Here is a 21630-nt window from a genome sequence, read left to right as displayed (position 1 = left end):
TGATATTGGGTTATACATGTATGTTATACGGGCTTGTACAGCTTTATTTGTACACAGAATGTTGTTTAATAAACACAACTGAAGTGGAAGATAAATCAGATTTATGGTTAATGTTTACCATCTCATGTGATATGTGCGTCTGTTGTGTGCTCACCAGTAGCAGGAAACGTTTTTAGTCACTGGTGATCACATAAACAGTCATGTGAACTTTTGATGCAGGGGAATTATGGAAAACATGAAGTGTACTGGTTTGAAGCAGGCATGACAAAACTGGTGTGAAAGCTGCCACTAGTGGGCATCTTAGACGACAGTTTGTTAAAAAAAAGAGAGAAAATATTCCCTTCACTTTAGTTTTATGCATTTAAAGAAGTTTTCTCTCTCTATTCCTCTGTATTAATGATTACATGTGTATAAGTGCAGGTTTCAGAAGCAGCAAAATCATGAAGTGGCGTTATTTTTGAAAACAATACTTTTGAATATGATTTATAAAAGTTAGAAAAGTTTTAGATTTAAAGCCATTAAAGAAACAATTAAAACAATTTAAAAACAAATCGTCAAATATGAATTTGTGTTATTTAGATTATGTGAACTCACAAAGAAAAAAAAACAATAAATAAATTTTAATGACAGCGCACACGACATCCCTGCTATTAAAAAATATATGTTAGGAATGAGAACTATAAAAGTAATCACAGTAAGTTAAAATTATGAGATGCTGAGTCAAAATTGATTTTAATTATAAGACTGTCGGTCAAAATAATTATTTTTTATTATATTATTTATGAATTATGAGTCAAATTTTAAGTCAAGTTAAGACTTTTTAATTCAAAATTTTGAATGAGTCTAAATTATGACTTTTTAACCCAAAATCATGAGATAGTAAATCAAAGGATTTGACTTACTATCTGATAATTTACTACAAGTATTAGTTCACAATTCTGAATTTTTTTATGTCAAAATTACAACATAGGTTACTAAATTTTTAAAAATCATAAGATAAGTGAGTAAATATGTAAAGTTATTTTTATTCAGTGTCTTTTTGACTTACTACTTGACTTACTGGGTCAACATTTGTACTTAAAATACATATATATAAATATAATAAAATATACTGACAAAATACTGCTTTAAGAAGTCATAATTGTGACTTTTTGAACATTTTTATCATGACTGAGTTTTTTTTTTTTAGGTAAACGTCAGTATCAGTGGTGTCATGTGACACAGTGACGTTACACCCAGAAGTGGAAGTCATCAGAACAACAACAAAAACAATAGTAAGTGATCGTATGAATTCAGACTGTAGTTTGAGTTTAGTATTCTTTTGAAAGCTAAAATGTACAAAAATAACGACTGCAGCAGTTTGTTGTGATTAGCTTTAGCCTGCTAGCTTAAAGTGCAAGAACTTGTGTTTTCATTTCTCCTCCCTCCACCAGAAGATGGAGACTCGCTTCACCAGAGGCAAGTCCGCTATCCTGGAGCGGCCTCTCAGCAGACCCAAGACCGAGGTGAGTGTGAGCGCCTTCGGTTTGCTGTTCTCGGAGGTGGTGCAGTACTGCCAGAGCCGGGTGTACTCGGTGTCCGAGCTGCAGGCCCGGCTGGCAGAGCTGGGTCAGCGGGTGGGAGCCAGCCTGCTGGACGTGCTGGTGCTGAGGGAGAGGAGCGGCAAGAGAGAGACCAAAGTACTGAACATACTGCTGTTCATCAAGGTGACTCACTGTGTGTGTGTGTGTGTGTGTGTGTGTGTGTGTGTGTGTGTGTGTGTGTGTGTGTGTGTGTGTGTGTCTGTCTGTTCTTGTGTGTGTGTGTGTGTGTGTGTGTGTGTGTGTGATACTAGAAGAAAAGTTTTCAAAGCCATTCATTTGCACTGTCTGGGTCTTACACTGGGGCTTATATTGTAAGTGTACTATGAAGGAATCTTCTAATGGCCAGTATGAACAGGAGGAATGATTATTGCAAGATGATCCAGCTTCGGTGTTCATTTGGACACCTGACTGTTGTTTTAAGACAGACTTGAAAATTGTCAACCAGTCCTTCAGTGATGGTTCTGCTCCATTAAGTGTCCCAGTAAGCTGCCAGTGAGTGAGTGAATCAGATTTTAAAAATATTAGAAACTTCTTACTATATAGTTGTCTAATACAACAACACAACAAACTACAGTATAATTGCAGTTAGTTTAGTTAGTATGACCCCAGTGTGAACCTCCACCTACATCCTCCTCAGTCGTTTGCTTTGTATCCCGCAGGTGTCTGTGTGGAGAGCCTTGTTCGGCAAGGAGGCAGATAAGCTGGAGCAGGCCAACGACGACGACAAGACGTACTACATCATCGAGAAGGAGCCCCTCGTCAACGCGTACATCTCTATTCCGAAGGAGAACAGCACCTTGAACTGTGCGGCCTTCACTGGAGGCATCGTAGACGCCATCCTGACCCACAGCGGCTTCCCTGCCAAGGTCACGGTCCACTGGCACAAGGGCACCACGCTCATGATCAAGTTTGATGAGGCGGTGATCGCCAGAGACAAAGCCCTGGAAGGCAGATAAGGCGAGGGACAAGAGGAAGTGAAGATGAGAGATTGAGTGTGTGTGAGTGGTATGAATGTTAATTGACTGCTAGATGTCTGTAACATCGCTGCAGACTGTGTTGTTTAAAGGCACCATCGGTGAAGACAGTGTATTTATTTTGTTTGAGAATAGTGGATTGTAAATTCACTGATAGCAGGATCATCAGTTAATCTGTAATAATTTGCTTGATTAACTGCTGGTGAATATCATGGATGCAAGTTGACACATTTAAATTGTTTGCTGTCTTCCAATCAACAGTCAAAAACCCAAATGTATTCAGTTTACTGTCATAGAAAACATCCTCACATTTGACAAGCTGGAACTTTTCTCTTTTTTTTTCATTTTTGCTTAAAAAATTCAATTACAATCAGTTATTAAAATTGTTTTCAGTTCACTTTCTGTCACTCAACTAATGGATTTATCGTCTAGTTGTTGGAGCTCTGATGGAGAGTGTTTAATGCACTGAATGTATCTGTTATTCAGACATATTTATTAATTCCACTCCTATGCAGTGGAAACTAAGACTTACTGGGACAAATTCAGAATGTAAACATTGCACTAAACATTTGGTTAATCTTGTGCTGCAAATGAGGTTCTTGTGTTTTGTTGAGCATATTAAATCAACACTAACAATTTCCAAACCAAACATATGATGGGAAATCTTCTATTTCCCCATATTACTATATTATTGGGTAAAAAAATGCATTGCAGACCTGATGGGATCACATTTTAATCCTTCTCAGACTGTCTGGATCTCCTCAACACTGTAACACAGTCTTACAGGGATGTACTCAGGTGAGGCAGCTTACACCTGACTTTGCTCTGATAAAATGTAAATAAATACATGAATGGATGTTTTTTGGATTTTTTTTTCTTGATCTCTGGGAATAACAGTATTTCGATTTTATGTTTTAAAGAAATCATGGGTGTTTTACCATATAAGATGTTGCAACTGGAAAAGTAAGTGTTGGGAAAGCATGGAGGGAAGTGAGTCATGTGTCTCAGAGGGAGAATAAGGACCTCACTCTTCGTCTGTTTCTGGGTACCTTAAATGTTTTATGGCAAAACACAGAAGTTGCATTTAGTTGCAGAAGACGGCCTGTTTTACCATTTACCTTCAAAAATCTGTAAATTTACACTGAAATCTTTAGATTCTTTTAAAATGTGAGTGAAAGTAATGATAAAGAGCAAAAGCCAAAATTAGTATGCAACTAACCATGTTGAGTGTTAACATAGTAGAAGCACCCGTACAATGTTATGTAATGCAGCACAAAAGTCCTGTATGAATAATACATTTATGAATCTTAAGTTGCAGACGTTTGCAGCACTGAGTTGAAATTTAATTGGAAAATATTTGTAATGTTTGCACCACATTTACATACATGGAGGAACTAAATAAGATCAGTTTATACTTCTGCTGAGGTTGCATTTTCTAGGTTTGCTATTTTAATAAGAGAAAAATATTTAGAAGTTTTTTAATTTCCATCTGAATCTACATCAAATATAGTAAATACACATTAGGGTAGAGACTCAGAGGATAAACAAAACCTGGCAATAGGTATGTATAAAAGAATGGATTGTGAAAACCTTCAGGTGGATCAGACTCATGACCTCTATGATCATCTAAATTTATGAATAACAGTGTATTTTACCCGATTTGGTAAAGAGTCTTTTAGGAGCAGCAGTGAAAAGAAAATCAGAATCTTGGAAAATCTCTGCGTGAAAAAACATTAAACATGATTCACCTCTCTGTCACTGTGTAAAAAGAGTCACAGGCCATATAGTAATTTTGTTTTTTGTGCTTAGCCCTAATGATCACCATGACGATGCTAACATGCTGATAAGTAGGTACAATGTTACACTAACAGTTGCTAATTAGCACAAACCACAAAGTACAGCTGAGGCTGATAGGAACAGTTTCAGGTATTTGGTCATAAATCTATTTTTTAAATAATTTCATCAGGGGATCACCAAAAGGATTGCAATTTATCCTGAGAGGGGCATGAGTGTATGTACCAAATGTCATGGCAACACTTAGACATTTTACTCAAAACCACATGCTCATCGTGGTGCTACAAGGAAAGTCAGGGGATCACTAAAGTCATTAGGATTCATCCTCTGGTGACCATAAATGAATGTACAACATTTACAACCCATCCAGAAGTGGTTTAGATATTTCAATTAAGACCGACAGACACTTGAGAGCCATGCTGCCTGCTGGCTGATGAAGCTTTTCATCAGTAATGAACAAGCAAGTCTAGACATGTCTCACATCAGGCTGCACAACATCATCATTTCAGATATTTTTAGGGTTTTACTTAATAAAAATGCAATTGTTTAGCAGCATGTCACGTCTCGCACGGGATCAACTTAAAAATCTGTTGCAAATCAGTGTCCTACACCCTCTGGCACTTTAGTACACTGGCCAGTTTTTGGGCTTTTTTTTTTTTTTTTTTTTTTTTTAGCTCGGGGTGATTTGGTCACATGGTGTCAGTCACGTGACCCGAGAGAGGAAGAGGGTTGAATAAACAGCAGGAGAAAGAGAGCAGCTGGTTTCAGGACTGCTGTCAGCTGAAAAGCCAGAGCCACAAAGAATAAGAGTAAAAAAAAAACTTCTATTCAAGAGTTTTAGCTTTATTATTTACCTATTTATTGTGTTTTAAACGTTCAATATGGCGGCGACAGAACAGCAGGACTTCACAGGTAATGTCGACATTCACTCAGCCGTTACTCGCGATTTAAATGTTTTGTTTAGAAGTACAGGTTATTTTTGTTTGCTAATGCACAGTTTTTTAAGTTCTCTTACGACTTTAATTAATTGCACAGCCGCATTTTGGTGTCTGAAATCGTTGTTTTTCCTCTTGTTGAAACATCCACAGCATGACGCTCATCTCTGTTACTTTGCGTGTGTTTTGCTCTGTCATGATGTTCTGAGCAGATGAGTTATTAGTCATTAGCAGTCATTATCACCAAGTTCATTTTTTTTGTCACCAAGCAGCTCTGTCAACATCAGGTTTTTGCCGCGATGACTCTACATGTCAACCCTTGTTGCCAAAGAAAGGTTTTTCTTCTGCGGTGTCCTAATACAGAAAGTTCAGCAGGAAAGATGAAGATGTGACCTGCGGTTGATGATCATGTGGCTGCTGTTCAGTTTAACTCAACTCCAGGCATTTGTTTTTATACTGTTTGTCTCATGAACACAGTAGAAACAGACTATATACAGTTGAATCAATAACCGATTAGTTGATCGACTGAAAAGTAATGCTAATAATAATAACAAATGTATGTTTTACTCATTTAATCGTGCTTTTCTGATGAAAAATAATCATTGTGCTTGCTTTTGACTTGTTTGTCTAAGTGGAGAATAGAAACTACATCAGAGTTGATTTGCTGATCGGCATACAATTAATCAGAAACTATTTTGATAATCGATTATTTCAGCGTTTCACTTTTATATCACTGTAGATTTAATATCTTTGGGTTTGGGACTGTCGGTCGATAAGCTGAATCTAGAAAATAATTAGCAGATTAATAGATGATGAAATAGTTGACTAGAAGAGAGAGAATGCATGACACCCTGTGTGTGAAGTATTTGCCCCAGTTTCAGGGATTATGTGGTTTCTTGGTCTAACTGACTCTCTCCCACATTAAGACCCAGATTCTGCACCAGCATCCACTCCCCTTCAGCCAATCTACTGGCTCAAGCACATCTTAATGTTCTGACTCTTTCATGCATAATAACAGGGTGTAGCGCTCACGCATGGTTTAGTCTGCAGTTTTTTCACAGGATCGTCAACGTTGGGTAGACGGAGTACAGCTCCACCGATTATTGTGTTCCTCATTCTTGACCTTGGAGACAGATTTAAGATCTACTCACTAGGTTATTAAGACTGTGAGATGTGTTTGAAAGCTCTGAAAAAAAGCTAGTAAGTAGACCTTGAGTTAAGATATTGACGCATCAAAGACTTTTTGAATCATTTTAATATCAGCCTGTGTTTTTCACTTCTGCTTTAAGAAGCTATGAGTGCAGATTAAGGATTGCTTTGTGTTCAGAAAGCTTCAGGCTAAAGGGTCAGTTCACCTAAATTACAAAAATATAATTTTCTGCTCGCCCTTTGCGGCACGTGTGTGCATAAAGTTTTAAGATATTTGTCTTTGAGACTTTTGCTGGCACCCCCCGCTATGTTGACATGTAAGATAAATATCATTTGTGGTGTTCAAAACCTGTTTATTGAGGATTGTTTACTGTGAATAGATTTCACTGGAAGTACAGTTCCTATCAAATATTAATGAACTCTGCTCTACAGAAAACAATGTCTGTTCATCATCCTGAGTAACCGGGACGATTTGCTGTTGAAACAAAAACAAACTATCCGTGCTATCTGATACCACTGGGGGTAAGCATTGTCTACATACAAATAAACCATGTCAGCATATCATATATTTTATTGGAGATATTTCCTTGAACTCAGTAATAAGTGGAAGTTTTGGACTTTCAACCCGTGGGTGGCCTCTTGCTGTGGACTTCCAGACCAGATGCGGGCTCTGATACCGACTTGTTGACAGATTTTTGGTTACAGTGAAGATTTTGATTGACAGGCAGGTAGCCACATCAGCGTTTCTGCCAGCGATCCACAGGCGACCGTGAACCAGAAGAGCCAGATATTTTCACAGATTCATTCAGCTCGAGCGACTCCGTCTTAAAGTGTCAAACCTGGTGCCGAGGTCAGCGGCGTGCACCCACTTTTGTTTGTCCGATTTCTATCTGCCGTGACGACTGATACGCTCCTCTGATCAAAGATATGCGTGCACTCAGCCTCGCACCTATTGTCTGCGTGAAATGTTAAGTGTTTGGATTCTTTCGGCTTGTTTTTCATTCTTCTCCCCGCGGCACGCAACCCCTGTCGAGGCCGGGGCACCTTGCGTCTGCCTCGTTCGGAGCCGAGTTCATTAAAATGTCATCACTCAAAGCAAATTTTGTGGAAGCCAAATGCTAACCTTGGTGTTATTATATCACTCTAACAGCTACAAATGATCACAAGTCAACAACAGGTGTTTATGAATGTAGGAAGTGACTCCTGTATATATATAGGTGTGGTTTACTGCAGATAATCGCGTGTGGTTATCATAATATCTGAGGTTTAGACTCACTTCCCAAAGTGAGTCATGCACAGGTACAGTTACTGAAAAACAAATGACTTAAGAAATCATAAGCTACATATAGTTGTAAGGATTTGACCAACTAGAATAATTATTGAGTGCTTTCCCTCCAAAAATCTAAAACCCAAAATTCTGTTTTCTCTCGGCCACATGAATTTAAACCGTATTCGAACATGTAACTGATGAATATAAAGATGGAAAGCCAGAGTCATAATTCAGAATGATCAAATAAAAGTCTGTATATTTTCAGTTGTCACAAGGAAGAACAATAACTTGAAGTATAAGCCAAACAAAAAAATGCTGATTGCACCTTTAAAAGAGCGCTGCGCTGACTCAGCATTTCACTCTTATAACACTGTCCAACTGAGAGCGGATAAAAACCTCAGATATCATCTTTTTATTCCACATCATCTTCTACCTTGTCAAAACCTGGTGCCTACATTACCCACAATGCACCGCAGATTATTTCATTTTTAAACTTGTAGTCTTCAGCCTAACGCTCTGGAGCCTCCTTTTCACGAAGTATTAGAAAACATTAATTATTCAGGTTCAATTGTTGTTAACTGTTGTTAGTTTGTATTAGAAGACCGTTAATTTGAGAATGACAGCAAGTCCCGGCCTTTTGGTTTATGTTTTGGTGACTCTTGTTTACATTTAGGTCATGGATAATTACCTATAAAAAGAAAGAAGTCTTTAGTCACAGTTGCCAAAAAGATCCTTTTGCATGCTAAACTACGTATAACGATCTATGCGTGTTTTAAAAACAGGAAAACTTGATAAGAATTTGGAGACATGTCATTCCCAAACCTTCTCTGTGTAATAAATCCTGTTGAACTTTCACCTTGTTTACACTCGGCGCTGATATCGAACTCTATTGGCATGTTCCTCCCGTTTCACTTCTCATTTCCGTCGGAGAAATCTGCTCAGCCGGTGGTTTGCTCTGCTGACTGTTTGGATTCGTCCTGACTCACAGTCTATCTGAACTCGCACATGCAAACTTAAATGAAGTCCAACGTCTGTCTGAGAAAAAGCAGTAATCACATGCTCTGTTTTTTGTTCAGGATGGACAACTATAATCACCACAAGTCATCTCCTTTTATGTGAAGAGGGGTGACCCTGTTCTTCATTGTTTCTTTATAGCGACCTGGTCTTAACATGTGACAAGTGTTAAGCGTGATTAGCCTACTTAGTGATTTGTGACTTTCTTTCAAGATGTGGTCAGTTCCTGTTAAGACACGACACATCGACCTGCAGCTTTGTTTCTGACCATAAATGACCTCTCCGTCTTTATCGAACCTCTAAAACAAAATTACACATAAGGATGCTCTAAAGAGCCAGTTTGAAGAATTAAAAAGCATTTATCAAGCAGCTTATTCCTACTTAGAGAAAAGTGAAAGAGGAACACGAGCACCTCTCAGCTGATCTCATGATTAATCACATTTATGTTCTGAGCCGTAATAACCAAGCAGAGACGAGGATTACCCACATCTGCATTGATTTTTTACAAAGACATCAAATTTTGATTAAAAGAAGTAAATTCCCTTTATGTGAAATGTAAAATTAAGAACATTATTTAACGATGTGTAAATACATAAATAGAGATGAAATAATAGGAAACTGGCTGTACTGTACTGCAGACATTTAGGATCAACTCAGGAGGCCTCTGGAGCTAAATGATAAATAGCTTTTATTATAATGTCTGCAAGTAGGAGTAAAAGTAAAGGACCTGATGGATTCGTCTGTCTCTGTTTCCTTTTTCCTTCACCACAAAACCCGTTCTTTGAAGTTGATTTTAAAGGTTATATCAGTTCACACACAATAATTATTGAAAGTGAGGCTGTGAAACAGTTGACAGAAGACATGACACCATTCTTTCTCTTAGTTCATGAACAATAAAACACACCCTTGCTAGACTGGTAAGACCAGTAGCTAATGTTAGCTTATGTTAACAAACAGATTATGCTTTTTAAACTAATAATTGGCTGTATGACTCCTCTCTGATTGTGCTACTCTTCCACTATGTATTTAACCATTATCTCTTAGTTTGCTCCTGTAGCTGCAGTGGCTAATGTTCAGCAGAAGTGACATCATGTGGGTGTAAAGACTCTAGTGGTTACACATCAGGATGTGGGTATTTTCCTTCCCAGTGGTACTTGAATACATTAAAAGTAGTTTACCTCACTTCACCCTGTTTCTTATCCTCACCTACATGTACTGTGTTTTATCACGGGGATTTAAAACTTCTATCGTTAGTCATTTTATATTTATATTGCATAGACTTGCATCGAGTTGAGATGATCTCATGCTTGATTTGATTCCTGTTTTTGTTTGTTGGTGCAGCTTGTGGGTTTACTAGTAAGACGTTGTTGTCTAAGTCTGACCGAGAAGTTTCAATACACAATAGAAACCCACAATAGTTTCACAATTATACAGTTGAATCGGACACATCAGTATAATTTCAACTGAAAATGACAGACTGTCAGATGTTCTTATACCTCGTCTTTAGGAAAAATATACTGATGATAACAATAAAAATAACAATAGAAAATTATTACTTAATACTTTCTTCTGTTCACTACAAAGTGTCATATTACTAAATATTACTTAAAAGCCTGTGTCATCATTCTAAGAGAACATTATTGGTAAAAAATCTATCAGTGTTTCCGTGTTTTCTCGGGTTTATTCTGTGTAACTTCATACACGCTCTCCTTAATTTCTCTTCTTACTCTTGTCAGACTCAGTCAGGCCTGACTTCAAAGATTTGTCAGCTCTTACCCAACCATCCCAGGAATCTGCCTCACTTCTTCATCTACTGCACTGATCTCGGCGTTAACCGGCCGACATGGCGCAGAGACTCTGGGAAAATAGATTTCTCCCTTTTCACAAGGTTGAAATACATTTCTATAGCTGTACCTGGGCATCAGTTTCCTTTCTGTATTTAAAGAGAGAAGAATGATTCACCTCCTCGTTTGATAAGAAAAGAAGAAATCATTAACTGTAAAAATAACATATCGGTTATTTTTGGTGCGATCTGCCTTCAGTTACATCACTTTCCGTGACTTTAAAGCGTTAAATCACAAGCGTAGCTAAGCGGAGCACGTGTCCAAAATGCCGGAGTAGAAAGAAGTTAAAAAGACAGTGAGAGACAAAGAGAAGGTGTCAGACTGAGGTGAAAGTCTTTAAAGCTGAAGACAGGCTGTTCAGGCTTGAGCACTCGTGCGGCGCTGACAGGATGCTGTCGCTGGATGCACTCAGTGTCACCGAGTTGAAAGTGGAGTCAAGTTTTGCAATAAAGGACTAGACGAGGGCTCCGAAAACCAGCTCCGTTCATGTGATTGTCTGTCGGACTGCACAATAAGGGCTCTTGTCCTGAGTTCTGGTCTCCCAGTTTTTGCCAAATCGCTTTATTGCCGTGGACGTTTGACATTTATCATCGCCCTGATGTTCATTAGTGCGACAGCCTTGTGACCCAGCTCCATTCGTTCATGCCTCATATACTGAAAAGGTTCCTGCTGTGTTTTATAACAGAGGTGGACCTGAAACAAAGACCACCTCCACTAATATAAGAGATTTAAAAAAAACTAATGAAATAAAACATGAAACTGAAGGTAAAAAGAGAAAACGTCATATATTTAAGGAGTGGCTAATTGTTTCGGTCATCACCTACTTACGAAATCGACTAAAGAATTTCCGGGGGGGAAACCCTGAATGTGTCTTTGAGTCAGGCGTCATTACTACCGGCTCTAATGAGGTTAAACAGTTAAGACATTGACAGTCATGATGAGAGAAGAATCTCTCTGCGGTCAGATGTTGTAAAATACTACACATTGTGGTCTCGGCGTAGCAATTTGGACACCTACCAGTGTTTTATATTGCATGGACACACACTGTAGTTTGGTCTACAAACAATCCTCTTTGTGGTCTATCAGCCATTAGGATACTATAAAGCACGAGGAACGGCGTGCACGCCTCTGGGATATTATCACTGATTAACCAGGGAATTCATCCATCAGTCAGAGGTGTCTGAGTTCTGTTAAAGGATTAATTGAGCACTTTTTTAGTGTCCTGAATGAGATTAAATTTCTTAAAAACTTAAGATCACACTTAAAACTGTCATGAGAATTACTGAGAAAATATCTTTTTTTTTTCTTTTTTTCCAGGACGACAAGACCCGTCCAGCTCGGTGACTCACTACAGGTCCACAGACAGCAGCGGCGAGCACGACCATCACAGTAACAGTCATGGCAGCAACCATAGCAACCATCAGTTGCCCACGGCAATGGCGGGTCATTGGGTCGGGGCCACTCAGGAAGAGGAGGCCATTCGCAGGAAGTTGAAATACTTCTTCATGAGCCCTTGTGACAAATATCATGCCAAAGGCCGCAAGCCGTATAAACTGGTCCTGCAGCTGCTGAAGATCATTATTGTTACAGCTCAGGTACGTCACGTTGCATCGTTCTTCCTTTCTCACCACAAGATTGTTTTGTCACAATCAGGGTTCAGAGGAGGCGATGTTGCACCATCATATTTCTTCTGTCTTCATAGAAACACTTTGTGCCAATCTGCTGTTTCAGACAAATGAGCGTCTGGTCATGTTTGTTGTTTAAATGATCTTGCATTTATGTAGCTGAACTTCTCCCTCAATGTCAGTTTTGATTTTTAATATCACCCAGAGCGACGCAACATGCCGGTTTGCTTAGTATTGACGCTTTAGTGAGTTATGTTGCGTTAGTGGAAACCAAATAAATAAAATACCAAATAAATTTAGTAGTTAGACATTTATACAACTACATTTTATTTATCCAACAGGCTCAGTACACAATATATTACAGTGGACGCAGCTGAAATGTAATTTTCACACGTAGGTTTGTGCTGTCAGTGATTTATGAGGTGCAAAAACACACAGAAGAGATTCTGAGAACATGATCTACAAGCCGTAAATTACAGCGTAGTTTTAAAGAAGTCTTAGCCTCAGGGTTTTTCTTTATCATCGCTCCTCCTCCTCCTCCTCATGGTGCATCTCATTCTCTCCTCTCTCCTTTTCCTTTGACCTGTCAACATCTTTAACAACCTCCTCCTCTTTGCTGCAGTTGGTACTGTTTGGCCTCAGTAACCAGGTGGTGGTGACCTTCAAGGAGGAGAACACCATGACCTTCAAGCACCTCTTCCTCAAAGACTACGATGAGTCCTTAGACGACTCCTTCGCCGTTTACACGCAGCAGGACGTCTATGACCACATCTTCTACGCTGTGGAGCAGGTAGGTCCCTGTGGGAATCAATAATGTTTTATATCAGTCATTATAGTTACATTGGTGGCTGAATGATGCTGTTTTGTTGTCATGAGGTCGGGTTCGGTGCGTGAGAGAGCTGATTTATTACGTTATAGCTGTAACGCTAACCAATTGAAGAAGATTGATTGCACACAAGAAAAATGAGAACATGTTTATCTACTGAGCAACTATTTTCTGACTTGTGAAATTACTGCAGAAAAAAAGTCCCACATCCTATTTTTGTCTTCACTCTGAATGTTTCGCAATAAATAATACATGTGTTCCTGCAGGATGATAAAAATGTGAGCTCATAAAAACCAGATGACCTGACTCGAACTGTGCCCACATGAGCAAGTACAGTTTTTGTTAAGTGAGGAGGGACAATAAAGCAATTTTAAATTATGCCTCTTCTCAGATATAACGAGTTAGAATTGGATCAATATTGTAGTATTCTTGTACACATATGGCAGTCGTCTTGTCTTGACCCGCAGCTCAAATGTAGTGGAGAAAAAGGGATTGTTGAAAACAGCTTGCAGGCACCAGTGCAGAAATACAGCTCACTTCCTGTTTCTGCGTCTTTGCTGCCCAAATTATTTTAATATTACAACCAAATGGTTTTGGAGTGAGGCTGTATTTAGTATTTGTAGTGTTTCTATTTGAATGTGCTCACAGTAACAATGCTATAATGTTTACCGTTTTAATTTAGAGTGTTAGCAGCTCAGGCTGATGGGAATGTCATTAGTTTTGCAGGTATTTGGTCAAAAACCACCACCACCATTTAGACTTTTTAGTTCAGAGGAGAAGTCAGGGGTTCACTGAAGATACATTAGGATACATCATCTGGGAACCATGAGTGTCTGTACCAAACTTTATGCCAGATAACCAAATGGTTGTTGAGATATTTCAGTCTGGATCGACCGACATTTCCCTTCCTAGATAAAGTTGTGGATGTGGATGCTGTAATAGAGGAAAACTAAAACGAGTTGGATGGATGGTGGTGTTAGAGCGCTTATTGTAATCGCCCCACAAAAACAACCGGGTACCAATAAATCGTCAGTACATGGCTCCTCACTCAGTTTAATCCCACCAAGATGGCCGACCAGGTGGCCCACTGCTCAGCGCGGCCATCATGACGCTAGAATAGACGTTTGATGCCCATGAACAACCAGTGTGAACAGTTTGAAATGTAAAAGGCAGTAAATCACAAAAGAAAACATGATGTTATTGGATCAGAGTACAAAGACAGTGATGTGTCTCCATGGCTCCTCTCATCCTCTCCCCAGTATCTAGCCTTACCGGAGACCACAGTGGGACGCTACGCATACGTCTACGATGTTGGCGTGAACGGCAGCGCGCTCTCCCTCTGCCAACAGTACTACAAGAAGGGACGCATCGACCCAGCCAACGACACCTTCAGTATAGACCCTCACATCATCACAGGTACACGAACCACACCGTACGACGTGAAGGAGACGTTAACATTGCTAGCAGTGCTGGAAAGCTGTTCTCAGCTCTGTGCACTGCTGATAAGTGAACTTTTTCCTCTGTGTGACAAGTTGTTGGTGAAAACTGTGAAATTACAGTTCAGCGGCACATCAAAGGAGATATGTACCGTGGTATGAGTTATACAACGTTTTAATTGTCACATCACATAAAAAGCACTGTGAGTGTCGGTGCCACTGCGTGTTAACCAGAGCGGCTGTTATCTCAGTCAAGTTCACTGATAAACACAACTGTATGCTTTCCTTTTTATACTAAAATAAACTGTAAAATGCAGATTGTGCCACAGAGGCAGACCAAATGAAGCATAAATAGTTCTAAAAAAGGGTGCCTCATGCATAGTTTGCATATAATGTAGTTTTAAAAAGTCAGAGGGCGAGTAGTGTACAATTATCTGCAGACTAGCCAGACTGACAGTTGTTGCCTGTAGGGTCAAAATAAGCAACCTCTCTTATCACTTCAGAGGGAAATGTCTCAGTGGGACGAATGTTTCAGGGTGTTTTCTGGCTGCCAGAGCTGGAGTGTATTCTCAACAAAGTGCTACAAAAGCTTTTTTAAAAAAATAATAATCAAACTTCAGGCAATGACATACATTTTAGCTGATAATGTGGAGCCCTAATCACATGTCGGCTTCTTGTATCAATTGAAAGATCTGAAAAACAAAACATTTTTTTAATCATACAGACAATGAATGCACCTCGGGAGAAGTATTGATAAAGTCCCCCCTCTACTCAACAATGTGTTTTTGGATATTTGAGCTTCACTGTGCAGAATGAAGAGAAATACAAGGATGCAACCTCTTTTTAAAGTTTTACTTCCTCCTTCCTTTCTTCCTAAAGCCTAACATCACCTTGTATCACATGTGTGTCAAGTATCTTTGTGATCTGCCTCTAATAATTCTGATAAGATTTCTTACTTTTTCATACATTTTCATGTTGTACTCAATATATACTGTATAGAGGAATAGTAAAATGTCTTTCTTTTTGATAGTAATTCATGTCAGTGTTTACTCAACATGACTTTTCTCTGTGTGGTCTATCTTCAGACTGTATAGGTGTGAACCCTCTGTCGGTGCCTCCAGCTCCGCTAACCGACACCTACAAGAACTTTACGCTCAAGTTCCACAAGTAAGGCTTCATTTTTCACATCTTGCCTTCGTCAGCAAGATTATCTCTATAGTATCTGATGACATTCAACGAGTCACTTATCTCTGCTGCACACGCGCAACTCAAGCATGTGTGCAAGAACACCGACACGGGTTTCATTACAAAAAACTTCACACAGCGCTATGAATAGTTTCTCATCCTGCTTCATGTGTGGTTTTGGTCATTCTTTTAATAACATGAAATACCTGCTTCCGTCTCTGTTTCTCTCTCAGTTTCCAACTATGTGTTTGTTTCTTGTTCTTTCAAGGTTCGTTAACGTCACCATAGAGTTTCAGCTGAAGGCGATCAATATACAGACCATCATCAACAATGAGATCCCAGACTGCTACACTTTTTACATAACAGTGAGTAAAACCCTTGGTGCTCGGTCCAGAGGTGATGCATGACATGTTGAAGAGCGCTTACTGTACTCGACATATTTAGGAGCAGCGATCTTTACAAGCATGTCATTAAAGCTACAATATGTAAGTTCTGGAAACCAAGCTAGCAGTAACATGAGACTTGAAAGCGAACCACTCCGTTCCTCCCTTCCTTTCCTCTCCGTGCTCCGTCGCGCTCAGCTCTTCACCTTCAACACGACCAATGTATTGATTTCACCCTGAGGACTGGAAATAACAGACTTCTTAGATTGCAAGTATCAGGAGCTTGTGAGTGAGCCAAAGCCACGTCTTTATGAGAGGAGCAGTTGGCCAGAAGTGCGTTCATGTACTGATTGACAGCGGTGAGCTCCCATCACTGACTTTGGCCTCCTCTGATTGGTTAGAAGGGCGAAGCTCACTTAAACACTTGAGAAGAGAACATCTCTGTACTGCTGCCGGGCTGTTCAATGACCCTAACAGAAGTCAACATCTTTCCACAGAAAGATATACTTCGGAGCATATGTCAACTAAAAAATATAAGAAAATCTCCCACACACTATAGCTTTACAGCCTTCAAATTCCTGTAAACATATTGAGGTTAATAATAATACAGGTTATGAATTGTCTGCTGGTCTCCTCTCTCCTACAGATAGTACTGGACAACAAGTCTCACAGCGGTAAGGTGAAGATCCGGTTAGAAAACCAGGCGACCATAAAGGAGTGTAAGGACCCGAGCGTCTCTGGACATGGTGAGACCACATGAGTGGACGGACGGTGCTCTTTAAAATAAGGGAGAGCAGCATGAACATAAAACTCAAAGCAGTCACATTAATACTGCAGTACGCAAGTGAAAGATGACACTGAGCTGGTAGCAAGCTCAAGGTGTGAAGCAAAATGAGGAAATCTTGTGTTTCTTACAGTTATAAATACTGAAGAACAGGAAGTTTCACCTCATGTAGGTATTTATATGGCAGCAGTTGTAAGCAGAAGGGCTCTGCTGCTGCCACATCGAAGTGAAAGACTGTTAACACCTCTGCTTTCTTTCTTTTTGAACCCCCCAGCTGAGAATTACACACGTGTGGCGTTTGATGTCGCTGTAGCTCTGGTGTGCACGCTGTCACTGCTGCTGTGTGGACGCTCCATACTGCGAGGCATCGTCCTGCAACAGGTAAGGGAAGTCTGTTACAACCAAAGGATATAAAAAAAAAAAAACATCACAGAATAAATCGTTGTTTATAATCCCCTTGATGTGTCGCTATAAACCTCTCACTGCCAGGACGTCTCATGTTTCCTCTCTGTGTGTGTGTGTTTCTCAGGAGTTTGTGCACTTCTTCAAGGAGACTCTGGATCGTAAAGTGTGCTGGGCAGACCGCCTGGAGTTCATTAACGGCTGGTACATCCTCCTCATCATCAGCGACATCCTCACCATCACTGGCAGTGTCATCAAAATTGGCATAGAGTCTAAGGTGTTTATAGTCTTACGCACAGAGTATTTTAACTCTATCGATACTTTGATAATCTGCCATGTGCTCCTTGTCAAACTATAATCCTTCTTTCTCTCCTGACAGAATATGTCCTCCTATGACTTATGTGGCATCCTCTTGGGGACCTCCACCCTGTTGGTGTGGGTGGGAGTCATTCGCTACCTCACGTTCTTCCAGAAGTACAATGTGAGTTACAGATACGCTGGTGTGCATCAACTGATAATGTTGTAACTGGTTTGCTGATTTAATAAACTTGTCAGAAGGTGAGAAAATGATCCTCTTAATGGTTTGATATAATCTAATAAAGCCTGTTAATCTAATCTCTCCGCTCTCTCTCTCTCACATCGTAATCTGATCCGCGTGATGTCTCCAGATCCTGATCGTGACACTTCGAGCAGCGTTCCCCAATGTGATCCGGTTCTGCTGCTGCGTGGCCGTCATCTATCTGGGCTACTGCTTCTGTGGTTGGATCGTTCTGGGACCGTACCACGTGAAGGTTTGTGAAAAATTAATTTTGGTCTGTAAATAATTACACAAACAATCCAGCTTTCCATTTCAGTTCATCTTCATTTCTTAATGTTTGCAGAGGTTTGATTGAGTTTATCGTTTTCTGTCCCGCAGTTCCGTTCTCTGTCCATGGTGTCGGAGTGCCTGTTCTCCCTCATTAACGGGGACGACATGTTCGTGACGTTCTCGGAGATGCAGGAGAGCAGCACTCTGGTGTGGCTGTTCAGTCAAGTTTACCTGTACACCTTCATCTCCCTCTTCATCTACATGGTGCTGTCGCTCTTCATTGCTCTCATCACAGGAGCCTACGAGACCATCAAGGTATGAAACGGGGTCGACTTAAACTGACTGCTTGACCTGTGTCACAACTACAGTATAGAATATTAAACCTGGTCAAAACGGCTGCGTAAAATAGTTTTCACATCGTTAAATAATAATAATAATAATCTCGTTGATTTCCTCAGCACCAAACCCAGGAACCCATACACATCACAGACCTTCATGCCTTCATAGCAGAGTGTACAGACGCACCGAGCTCTGGGAAGTTCAGAGGTCTGGAGACGTCGCCGTGCTCCTTCTTCTGCTGCTGTGACAGGTGAGAGGAAATGAGATCAACAACAACAACAGTGATTTCTCTGCTGCGTCCCGTTAGACGTGGCAGGTGACACGCTGACAAAGACAGAATAATTCTATTGCGATTAATTATATCTAAAAGTAAAAAGCAAGAGATAAGAGACAGTAGCTGAAAAGGACAGAAGGGGAAACATGTGTAAGCTACCTGGTTATATCAGAAACCGTTTGTGTGTTCACCACAATATTTAACTCAAGTGGAAATCATGTTGTTTTTTTTGTGAGCTAAGAATTACAGCTCTGTCTCTAGCTTGCATGCATGCACCACCATGCATGTTTGAGGCACTTTTCACCAGATGAGGGGTGGTACGCTTTCCTCAACCTGTAAAACATCAAATAAACTTTTATCTTTAGTTTTTAAAATGATCAAAATTGAAGTTATATGGGGTCCCATGAGGATCAGATTTGAAAATGAATTGTTTCTCCAACACATTTGTGCATTTTTGATCCTTTTCTAACATCATTTATCAACATTTTGAACTATATTCACTAAATATTACCATGAAGTCACTCTTATAAGCATGTAGGACTATGATATAAAAAAAAATCATGACTGTAGAGTATTTTTACTTCAAATAAAACTGCATGAATCATCTTAAATTTCCCACAGAACAACAACCTATGAGGACGTCTTGCTGGTGAACTGAAGTTGACCTCCGAAGCCTCAGGAGCCTCAGGAGCCTCAGGAGCCCCCCCTGCTGACCACAGGGATACACTGCACACTCCCGACAGCCAGAGTCTCTGCACCGTTCCACCGTATCTGGGTCAAAACTCAGCACTCGTCCGATGGATGAGTCGCCATCAGTCGGACCAGCACCCTGTAGAAGGAATGTGTAACTTATTTTTCCTGTCGTCAACTCCCATAAAGACAAAAAAAGCGAGGCCTGAAGAAAGACTGGACCTTTCCTCTTTATGAAGAGGACTCTGCTGCCTCGTGGATGACTAAAGCGCAGACATTTCACTGTTCCATTCAGACAGTCCTTTTTGTTTTTTTTTAATTTTAAAACAGTATTTTGTTCTTATGTATTTGATAACGCACAATGCTGAACCAGCAACAGATACCAAGTTGGGTACAAGTGCCATTATGAGGATTGCAGCATTGCATTAAATGCTGCTGACTGTTTTTAATTCAGATTTCAAAGGATATGAAGAAAACAGTTTACCTCGAGAAGACAGAGCTCTTAAACTGAGGCATTTATACATTTATACTCACAACACATCCAATAACGAACCTTTTCATTACACTAAAATCATTAATTTGAAATGCATTAATTTACAGTGGATGCATGTAAATTTATAGACGGAGGGAAATCCACCTTCTAGTAGTCTGTCTTTCTCTTTTTTAATTTTTTTTTAAGACAATCAGGGCAAAAATCTCACAAAACTGGACCACAAACACACAGACGAGTTCTCAGGTGTGGAATTGATCTGTTTTCTCTCTGCGAGCTGCACCTACAGTATAACGTTTCAAACAGCACAAGCATCACGTTGCCTTCTATCTGTGGCTCCTGGTTTTGTTTTGTTCATGGCTGCGCTGGGTCGCCGTCGTAGACTGCATGATGTATTGCTTTTATCTGAGTAACGATCGATTATAATGGGATGCACTCACTCACTAATGAAGCACTCAGCCTCGTCTATGGTCGGCTACGACAGCTAAGGAGAGCTGTTCCCCAGACCTATGTGCATGTTTCTTTAATGATGCCAAAGTATATCATGAAAAACAAAGAGTCCATCCGTTGTTTAGAAGTCAGAAATATTGACCTACTCTCTCAGTTTCTGATGGCCATCAACAAATTGTATCTGACTTGTTTTAAGAAACAAAAGACTTGAATCGCCTTGTTAAATGGAGCAGGGTTCAGGGTAGATACAAAGAGGAGAGCTGTAGCTCTGTAATAATGTCATGTCATAACTAACTCAGTGCTTTTTAGTCTGTTTGTTGTCTTCGTTATGAAACATTTTTCTTTTTCTTTGTACCTCATAAAACGCACACTAGTTAAAGGAGTCTTACATACAAAACTCCAAAAAAGGTATTTTTTAGTAGTTTATAGTTTCTTTTGTGAAGAAGAGATGATCTCTGGTCCAAGTAGTAATGGGTTAATGCAATGTAAGATGACAGTATTGTTTCAGTCATCTCATTTTGTGGACTGTTAGCCAGCGGTGTCACATTTAAACTAAATATTCTGATGGCAGAGCTGTGCCAAATGGAGCCATGGCCTTAACTTAAACAGGTATGACACGCATGCATATATTATCTAGTATTACCTAGATGTTCCTTTCCTACAGTGTGGAGGTGTCATGTTGGTTTTTTTTTAATATATATATATATAAATAATCTGTACTTGAACTGTACTTGAAAAAATGAAACATTGAAGTCGTCACATTTGCTGCCAATCTACTGATTAAAGGTTGCCGGATCATCTTTGACATTAAAACTTTCATTTCATCGTGTATCATGCTCTTAACTTTATTGAGGAGGCCACCTTCTGTTCAAGTGCCAGCAGCTGAAGACGTCATGTTTCAGGCGGCCGCAGCACCTCTGAAATGTCAGAAGAGGGAGTAAGTGACTCGTGTTCACACAAAGGAAGTGGGAGTCGACTTCATACCGTCATTCTACTTTGCTGGCAGATGAAAAAGATGCGTGGAGATTTTAGAGGAAATATGATTCTCGATTTTTGCAAATAAGTCCTTTAATCCGACACACACACATAGTTGTGCACAGCTGTTGTGAATACTCTGCATGTTGACGCTACAACACAAAGCTCTCACAGAAGGGAAATTACAATTCTGGATCTTTTTTTTTCAGAGCGGTCCGATATGATGAGCTCATTTCCTGGTTATTGAGCTTCCCAAGCGCGGCTTGGCAACTGATGTAGCACATTTTTGCCTTCCACCCACTTAGCTTAATATCATCATACATTATGTACTGAGCTGAAGATGCCTTGATGGTTCATGACTGAACTGCAGGAGCGAGAAAGGAGCAGAGTTCACATTTGA

At 39.9% G+C, this 21630-nt stretch overlaps 2 protein-coding genes across 2 annotated transcripts; both read left to right on the top strand.

The window, feature by feature from the left end:
- Window positions 1-1134: 1134 nt before the first annotated feature.
- Window positions 1135-2886, top strand: trappc5 (trafficking protein particle complex subunit 5). Its single transcript, XM_042394807.1, has 3 exons — window positions 1135-1274; window positions 1434-1706; window positions 2243-2886. Exons 2-3 carry the CDS (start codon window positions 1437-1439, stop codon window positions 2537-2539), a joined length of 567 nt encoding a protein of 188 aa, XP_042250741.1. The 5' UTR covers window positions 1135-1274; window positions 1434-1436; the 3' UTR covers window positions 2540-2886.
- A 2184-nt stretch (window positions 2887-5070) lies between these two features.
- On the top strand, window positions 5071-21268 carry mcoln1a (mucolipin TRP cation channel 1a). The gene is made up of 14 exons (XM_042394794.1): window positions 5071-5263; window positions 11881-12158; window positions 12811-12978; window positions 14274-14430; window positions 15536-15617; window positions 15904-16000; window positions 16665-16764; window positions 17077-17183; window positions 17332-17481; window positions 17584-17685; window positions 17873-17995; window positions 18121-18327; window positions 18471-18601; window positions 19247-21268. Exons 1-14 carry the CDS (start codon window positions 5233-5235, stop codon window positions 19281-19283), a joined length of 1770 nt encoding a protein of 589 aa, XP_042250728.1. The 5' UTR covers window positions 5071-5232; the 3' UTR covers window positions 19284-21268.
- Window positions 21269-21630: the final 362 nt, after the last annotated feature.

The sequence above is a fragment of the Thunnus maccoyii genome, chromosome 2 (genome assembly GCF_910596095.1).
Source record: "Thunnus maccoyii chromosome 2, fThuMac1.1, whole genome shotgun sequence".
In the NCBI taxonomy this organism is placed as follows: domain Eukaryota; kingdom Metazoa; phylum Chordata; class Actinopteri; order Scombriformes; family Scombridae; genus Thunnus; species Thunnus maccoyii.
Note: the sequence above shows the minus strand (reverse complement) of the source record. Positions and strands in the feature narration are given on the sequence as shown.

Coding starts and splice junctions, on each gene's coding strand:
- trappc5 (XM_042394807.1), top strand. CDS start 1,437: ATGGAGACTCGCTTCACCAGAGGCAAGTCCGCTATCCTGGAGCGGCCT. Junction 1,707..2,242: donor ACATACTGCTGTTCATCAAG/GTGACTCACTGT, acceptor TGTATCCCGCAG/GTGTCTGTGTGGAGAGCCTT.
- mcoln1a (XM_042394794.1), top strand. CDS start 5,233: ATGGCGGCGACAGAACAGCAGGACTTCACAG. Junction 12,159..12,810: donor TCATTATTGTTACAGCTCAG/GTACGTCACGTT, acceptor TCTTTGCTGCAG/TTGGTACTGTTTGGCCTCAG. Junction 17,482..17,583: donor AAATTGGCATAGAGTCTAAG/GTGTTTATAGTC, acceptor CTCTCCTGACAG/AATATGTCCTCCTATGACTT.